Source organism: Plasmodium reichenowi, chromosome 10, assembly GCF_001601855.1.
Source record: "Plasmodium reichenowi strain SY57 chromosome 10, whole genome shotgun sequence".
Lineage (NCBI taxonomy): Eukaryota > Apicomplexa > Aconoidasida > Haemosporida > Plasmodiidae > Plasmodium > Plasmodium reichenowi.
The window spans coordinates 952,769-961,090 of NC_033655.1; the positions used below are offsets into that span (position 1 = coordinate 952,769).

The window sequence follows — 8,322 nt, forward strand, 5'->3', positions numbered from 1 at the left end:
TATATTTTTTTATTTTTTATTTTTATTTTAATTAAAAAAAAAAAAACTTTTTTTTTTTTTTTTTTTTTATTCATTTGGTATATATATATATATATATATATATATATATATATATATATGTTTATATGTATATATATTTTTTTTTTTGGGTAGCCAAAATTTAAAATGTAATATATGAGCTATATTTTTTAATAGGAGATTAATTATTTAAACAACTGAAACAATTGAGAGTTATACGTGCAAAAAAAAAAAAAAATTTATATTAACAAATAAATAAATAAATTTATACATACACCTAATATATATATATATATATATATATATATATATATATATATATTAATATCAATTATGCCTTATGTGTATTGAATTTAAAGTTAAAATATAAAAACCAAATTATCAAAAAGTTATACATAAAAAAAAAAAAAAAAAAATGTCCATGCATAAATAAACATATATATGTATATATATATATATATATATATATATATATATATTTATTTATTTATTTATGCTTCCCTTATTGGTTGTCTTTTTTATATCTGTCCCTCATCAATGTTGTAACATGCTCTTTTACAGGTGTTATATTGTGATTATAAATATAATCCTGGTAAATTTCCACAAACCTGTCTCTTATATACTTCCTGTTCATAGCTTGACAAGCATTTCTGGCCTCTTCTTCATCATCGAAATATACATATGCATGCCCTGTGGGCTTATTCTTAATTCCTTTAATTATATGAATAGGATATGCTTGTTTTGTTAATTGGAAATCTCTAAAGAAATTTTTTATTTCTTCTTCTGATGCATCAAAAGGTAATCCTCTTAATTTCAATCTCGGTAAATTTATTTTCTCTTCTATATTAATATATTCGCTGAAGTTGCGAACTGACATAATCTTTTGGGGGCTACTAGAAAAAGAATCTCCATATATATATTTCTTATTATAGTACTTTTTGTTGTTAATATATATTTTCCTTCCTCTTAATAATTTAAAGAACATTTTTATTTTATTTTATTTTTTTTGATATATTTTTATGATGTATCCAAGAAATGGAACTATATGAATATTATAGAAAAAGAAACACTTTCCACAAAAAAAAAATAAAAAATGAAAAATAAAAAAGCAAAAAATTAAAAAAATAAACGTGGCTTCTCTCTTCTCTTTTATATTAATACATATATATATATATATATATATATATATATATATATGTATATATTTATTTTAGCAATTGATATATATACAGAAAAAATTTCTCATCTTTTTATAAACATTTTGTACATTTTTTTTTTCTATTCATTCCTAGTACGGTTGAAAAAAAATATATATATATATATATATTTATATGTATTTAATTTCTTATACGTATATATGTAGAGTGTGCATTATTTATTTCAAAATTTATATGTATAAATAATGTTCATTTTAAAACACATTTTACAATTTTTAATTTTTTACAACAATTTTTTTAAAATACGAAAAAAGGAAAATTAACATATGACTTTAAATTAAAATATATATATATATATATATATATATATACATATTATTGTAATAATATGAGTGAGAAGATGGATATGTACATTTACCATTTTAATGAATAAATAAATACAAAAATAAGTAAATACATACATATATATATATATATATATATATATATATATTTCATTTTACTGTTCATAATTTTTTACTAATGCTTGATAATAATAATAATATGAGTAAAGAGCTAAAACAATTGGAGGAAGAAAAAAAAAATGTGGAGGGAAATAATTTAAATTTATTGTTAGGTGATTTAAAAATGATGACAGCTTATGAAATGTCATCTGAATGGAAAGATACAAATATGATGAATGAATGTTTTAATAATTTCTCTTGGTTTGATTCAAGAATACTAAGAAATATGCAAAATTATTTAAATGCTGATGATGTAGAAAAATCAAAAATTGACTATGCATATAATACTTTATTCCCAAAACCAATTGATATAAAAGATACCAAATTAAATATGATGGCCCTATGGATTAAATCGAGAATTCATTATAATAATACCTTTTTCCCATTACAGTTATCACCTTATGATGTGTGAGAGGAGCAAAACAAAACAAAAAAAAGAGAAATAAACACACACACAAAATAAAGAAAAAAAAATATACATATATATATATATATATATATATATATATATATTTCCTTTCATTTTGTCCTTTTTTTTTGTGTTGTATTTTTGTACATGAAATAAACTTAAAAGTATGTGAGCAAATAATAACTAGCTTACGAAAACTAGCCAATTGTATATTTTGTTTAAAAAAAAAAAAAAAAAAAAATTAATTGTATTTAATTACTTAATTTTTAATATATATATGTTGTTCCTCATTTTTAAAAACCTTACATTAATGTTAAAGCATTATCGATTTTTTCTTGTAAATCATTAAGGTTATTGTAAAACTTGTCAAGTACATATAAAGGTATATGTAACACGTGGGAAATATAAGCATTAGTACTGAACTTATTGTCTTCATTCCTTTGTTCATCTGTCAAAGGGACAAAAAATAAAAATAAATAAATAAATAAATAAATATATATATATATATATATATATATATATATGTGTACATGTCCTATATGAATGTGTCTTAATATTTATATATAATTTTCAATCCACTAAAAAAATATATTGTAACCTTCCTTTATTTCATCCTTTAAAGATAAGGGCTCAGGGGGAGATACAAAAGAACAGTAATTTGTGAAACACAAATGAACTGGATAAGATGGAAATAAAAACATATATTCTAAGATGTTATATATAGAGAAAATATTTTCAAACATATATTTTATTATATATTTTGCTTCTTCATAATTAAAAAATATTATGTCATTTTTGGTTTCTTTTTCTTCATTTATTTTAACTTCATTAGTACTATTTATTAAAATGTTGTCTTCCTTTGTATCTTTAAGATTCATACTTGTGTTACTACTTTGTTTTCTTTTATCATTTTTTATAGTATTTTTTTTGATTTTTATAATATCCTTATTATCATTTTTTATAATCGTATTATTATTCTTTACATTATTGTCATTATCCTTTTCTTGATTTGGAATAGTTATATGTTTTTCATTATGGGTATTTATATTTACTTCAGAACGTGTATTATTTTGTGTATCTTTTATTTTTTTATTTTGTTCAGGTGAATTATTATACTGTATATTTTTCTTTAATAAAGTTATAAAATAATTTATAGTTTTTTTTTTTTTTTTTTCTTTTACACCTAAGTTTTCCATAATTTGATACAAGGTCATGATTACAATTGATATGAATAAATTCAGTTTGTAAATATTTAATTTTATTTTATTTCCATAAATTATAGTTTCTATAATAAGTTCAATTACCATTTTGTTTTTTTCTGACATAGGTGTATATGTTTCGTTTTTATATAAATGTTTATAAACTTCTTCAATAATCATTTCATATTCATCATATGTATATTTAAGATTGGAAATTTTGCTATCATTTTTGTTTTCCGTTTTTTTTAAATTATTATTATCTTCTTCATTTTCTACATTTTTATTTTTGGAAATGTGTAACCTGCAATCATTTATGTCTTTTGCATTGTTCTGTTTATTTTCTAACGATATAGCTTCAAGTATTTTTTCTTCTCCTTTTTCAAATGGCCCTCTAGGTTCTACATCTATGTTTGTTTGTTTTTCACATATATTTTTATCTTCAAATGTATTATTTTCATGTATATTTTTGTCATCTACCTTATTGTTTGTTAATAATTTATACTTTTCGTCTATTATTTTACCTGGTTCCTTTTTTAAAAATAAATAATCCCTAGAATTAAAAAAAAAAGATATATCTGATTTATTTTTAAAACTTATAAATTTATGAAAACGTCCTTTTATTCCTCCGATATTTTTAAACACGCTTAGGATTTCTTCTAAACTTTCTATTGATAAGAAAATTATTATATCTTCGTGATATAATGTTTTCATGTTTTTATGTTTTAGAGCATTTTAATATTTAACATGTGGACAGAAAAATTTAAGGGTTCTAAAAAGGGAAGTATCTGGAAAAATATAAATTATTTAATATATAGACAGATAGGAATTTTTCCTATTATACGTATGGTAATGTATGCTTTATATTGAATATAATTACAAATATAAAAAAAAAAAAAAAAAATATATGTATATATATATATATATGTATATAAAATATACATATATTCAATATTTTTTATGGAAAATAATATAACAATATATATAGATCCCTTGTTTAAAATGAAGACGATACTGTGAACAAAGAAGTATAAAATAATGTTTTATTTTTCAAAATATTATTTTATAATAAAGGGTATAAATATATATTTCTATAAATTTGAATAAATGTATTAGTTCTTTGATGAAAAATTATAATATGATGACCTACCAGATGAAACTATATAATGGGCACAAAAGTATCATTATTTATTATATCTATTGATAAGAACATATTTGTTATAATTATTAAAATAATATTGTATACATACATACATATTATATATATATATATATATATATATATATATTTATTTGTGTGTGTTTTTTATTTATTTGTTTTATTTAATTTTTTTTTTCTTTTATTATATTATTTTTTGTTGAAAATTGCCTGAACTGTTCAGGTAAAAAATGAAAGTAAAAAAAAGTAAGAAATAATCACATGCATTTAAATATACATATATTTTCTTATTTTAAAAGGGACATATATATTTTTTTTTAGTTTTGTGATATATATATATATATATATATATATATATATATACATATATATACATATATACATATTATGTAAAAAGAAGAGAAAAATGAAAATAGGAAATTATAAAATTTGTACATGGAATATTTGTAAGAGAAGAATATCTTTTTTTGGAGTTCTTCCTTTTGAACTTCAAAAAAAGGGAAACATAAGAAAAATAGAAAGGAGGACATTTTCTGGATGGAATGAGAGGAGATTTTTGTTTTTTTCTTTAAGCAGTGACATAAATAAATGTGTTAACATGAGCGAAATGATAATAAGAAGGGGGAATATCACTACAACTAAAAAAAATAGTGGTAAGAATAAAAGCGATAAAAATGAAAGTGATGTAGATAATAATAGTACAAGTAATAATAATAATAATAACTTGAAGCGAAGCAGTAAGATAGTTGTGTATATAAAAAGTAACAAATTATATTTAACATACAACGGTTTTCTTTTATTTTTTTTTTCCATATTTGCTTATTGTATAACTAAATTGTTAATCATGTTTTTTGAAGAACCCCCTGCTGTGAAACTAGTAAAAGAAAGCGTTTTAAAAGATAAAAAACTAATAGAAGAATATGAAGAAGTTCTTTTTTCAAGGTTCTGGTCAGGATTCTTAAATGATAACGATGCTCGCATTATCATAAATATTAAAAGTAAGAAACAAAATAAGAAAGGAAGAATTGTAAGTAATTTAATAAAAAAAAATGATCAATGGATTATTAAAACCTTAACATATTATAATACAAAAAAAACGGATAACTTAAAAACAGACGATTTGAAGAATCTACAAAAAAATCAACAAATCAGCTTATGTCCAATAAATACTGATTCGTTTAGCAAAAAGAAATGAAATATTACGGAATAAAAAGCTTTTAAATAATTTTATTTTTTCAATTTTTTTTAAATAAACCACAAAAAAAATACAAAAATTTTAAAATATAAAAATTAAAATATAAATAAATAAATAAATATATATATATATATATTATAATTTTGTCAAATTTTTAAAATATATAATAAGTTTTTTTTTTTTTTTACATTATTTTTTCAAGTACATTTGTTTCTAAATATTTTATTTTATCCTAAAAAATAAATATATATATATATGTATATATAATAAATATATTTAAATATGCATATTTGCATATATATTCATACACATATAAACATAAATTCATTTTCTTAACATGTCTTTTTTTTTTTTTTTTTTATTAACCTCTTTTGATTTATTTTTCCAATCCATGTATTCAATAGTAAGGACCTATATAAGAAATAAAACGTACACATATAAAATCATATGTGTAATATTAAAAATATGTTACAATAATATTTCGTTATTAATTTATTTTATTATAAGATTTACCTTCCACTTGAGTTTATTCAAAATATAATATTTCAAGGTAGTCTTTGCATTTATTTTCCCATTGAAGGTATAGTAATGTGTAAATCCATTAACTTCGATACAAATCTACAAAAATAAAAATAATAAATAAATAAATAATATAAATATAAATATATATAATAATGTATATATTATTATATATACTTTTTACCTTTTTCTTTTTTAAAGCAAAGTCTAATACATAGGGTCCAATTAAAAATTCTTTTTCTACATTCAATCCAATTTCCTTAAATAGCTTGGCTATCTGTTGTTGAATTTTGGATGTAGTTACTGTATCTTTAATATTTTTTTTTTCAATAATTTTTCTTGCTTCTTCATATTTTTCTTCCTTCATATCTTTCAAATAATATAAGGATATATGTAACTAAAAGTAAAATATAAATACACAAAGAAAAATAAAATAAAATAAAAATAAATAAATAAATTGAAATGAAATGAAATAAAACGGATATTAATTTTTTTTTTTTTTTTTTTTTTTTTTCATATTCTAATGAACATATTTATATAACATTAAATATTAAAAGACATATATTTATTTATACATAAATTAACACATATGATATAATTCATTTGTGAATTTTTTTTTTATTAATTTTAGCTTGCCTGTTTTAATTCCTCATTTTTTAACTTATTAATATTATTTAATAATATATACATAATATCATTCAGCATAATGTTTAATATGTCATCCTTATGTAAAGTATTAACAAGTCTTAACAAAATGGAGTATAAAATATTACACAAATATTTTACTTCAAAATGTTCATATTTTTTATATACATGTTTTTTCATCACATCGAGATAAAATTGATAATTCAAATTTAACGTTGATATGCTTAGCAGAATGGTGGTTAACACACCTTTATCCTTCAAAAAAAAAAAAACATATATATATATATATATATATATATATATAAAAGGCATATTGCATATATTTCTTAATATGTTTGAAAAAGGAAACAGTGTTATCTTTATGTATATATAAAATTTGAAATTCATTTTTGAAATTACAACAAAAAAAATATTTACTCACATCATTAAATAAATAAATATATAAATATATATATATATATATATATATATATATATATATATATATATATTATATATATTACATATGTAGGTCTATTTTTGTACACGTTTCATAAATGTGGTTTTACCTGATCAATGTATGGTAAAAAGTATTGAGAAATTGTTTTACTTATGTTGTCCACCGTCTCCATATGATTATAATTATATTTATTAAATATATATAGTATCATAGATAAATCAAATAAAGAGAATTGATGAGTTTCTTTTTTTATATAATACTGAGTAAAAAAAGTCAACACATTAATATCTAAAGATGATAATTTATGAAGATCAATTAATATTTGCGTTAACATACGAGAATCAATTTTTGGTTTTTTATTCATAATAATTTTAATAAAATTATTATATAAAGAATATTTTGTAAAGTTTAATTTACAAAATATATGTATAATGGTATATATTTCTTCAATAGTATATTCATTTATATACTTTTTTAATAAATTACTTATATTATTTAAAATGTTTTTTTCTTTTAAATCTACTATTTGAATATTCTTTATTACATATAGTAATTTTTCTTTATTCATAACATCCTCTACATCAAAAATGGGAGCGGTATGTAGTGATATTTTCCTTTCACCCTCTTCATTCATATATCTCTTTATATTATAAGTACAACTATATCTTCTTTTACATTTTGTAAGGGGGTAAATAATATATCTCCTATTTACTATATTAGTAATTGTGAAACTCATATTTTCATTTTTATGTTATTACGTAATTGTACATTTTGAGCAATTAAGAAAATAGAAATGGAACAGCACATCTATTACACAATGGCACAACATATATATATTATATATTATATATATTTTATTTATTTATGAACGGTTCATAATTTTTATTATTTTATTATTTTTTTGTTTATTTTTATTATTTTATTTTTTTTTTTTTTATGAACGGTTCATAATTTTTATTATATATTTTTTTTTTTTTTTTTTTTTTTTTTTTTTTTTTTTTTTTTTTTTTTTTTTTTAAAAAAAAAAAATATCCCCTTTTTTTTTTAATTATTTAAAAAAAAAAAAAAAATAAAAATATAAA

The 8,322-nt window shown here is 18.9% G+C and overlaps 5 protein-coding genes across 5 annotated transcripts; 2 read left to right on the plus strand and 3 right to left on the minus strand.

Moving 5' to 3' along the window:
• Positions 1 to 520: 520 nt before the first annotated feature.
• Positions 521 to 1,003, minus strand: PRSY57_1023600 (RNA-binding protein, putative; the record flags this gene model as incomplete). Its single annotated transcript, XM_012907825.1, has 1 exon — positions 521 to 1,003. One exon carries the CDS (start codon positions 1,001 to 1,003, stop codon positions 521 to 523), a length of 483 nt encoding a protein of 160 aa, XP_012763279.1.
• A 694-nt stretch (positions 1,004 to 1,697) lies between these two features.
• Positions 1,698 to 2,090, plus strand: PRSY57_1023700 (hypothetical protein; the record flags this gene model as incomplete). The annotated part of the gene is made up of 1 exon (XM_012907826.2): positions 1,698 to 2,090. One exon carries the CDS (start codon positions 1,698 to 1,700, stop codon positions 2,088 to 2,090), a length of 393 nt encoding a protein of 130 aa, XP_012763280.1.
• A 299-nt stretch (positions 2,091 to 2,389) lies between these two features.
• PRSY57_1023800 (hypothetical protein) lies at positions 2,390 to 3,997 on the minus strand (the record flags this gene model as incomplete). Its single annotated transcript, XM_012907827.2, has 2 exons — positions 2,390 to 2,535; positions 2,686 to 3,997. 2 exons carry the CDS (start codon positions 3,995 to 3,997, stop codon positions 2,390 to 2,392), a joined length of 1,458 nt encoding a protein of 485 aa, XP_012763281.1.
• Positions 3,998 to 4,848: 851 nt separating this feature from the next.
• Positions 4,849 to 5,637, plus strand: PRSY57_1023900 (hypothetical protein; the record flags this gene model as incomplete). Its single annotated transcript, XM_012907828.2, has 1 exon — positions 4,849 to 5,637. The coding sequence occupies one exon, from the start codon at positions 4,849 to 4,851 to the stop codon at positions 5,635 to 5,637; it is 789 nt and encodes a 262-aa protein (XP_012763282.2).
• Positions 5,638 to 5,821: 184 nt separating this feature from the next.
• PRSY57_1024000 (RAP protein, putative) lies at positions 5,822 to 7,976 on the minus strand (the record flags this gene model as incomplete). The annotated part of the gene is made up of 6 exons (XM_012907829.2): positions 5,822 to 5,869; positions 6,004 to 6,048; positions 6,151 to 6,255; positions 6,341 to 6,553; positions 6,793 to 7,056; positions 7,350 to 7,976. The coding sequence occupies 6 exons, from the start codon at positions 7,974 to 7,976 to the stop codon at positions 5,822 to 5,824; spliced, it is 1,302 nt and encodes a 433-aa protein (XP_012763283.1).
• Positions 7,977 to 8,322: the final 346 nt, after the last annotated feature.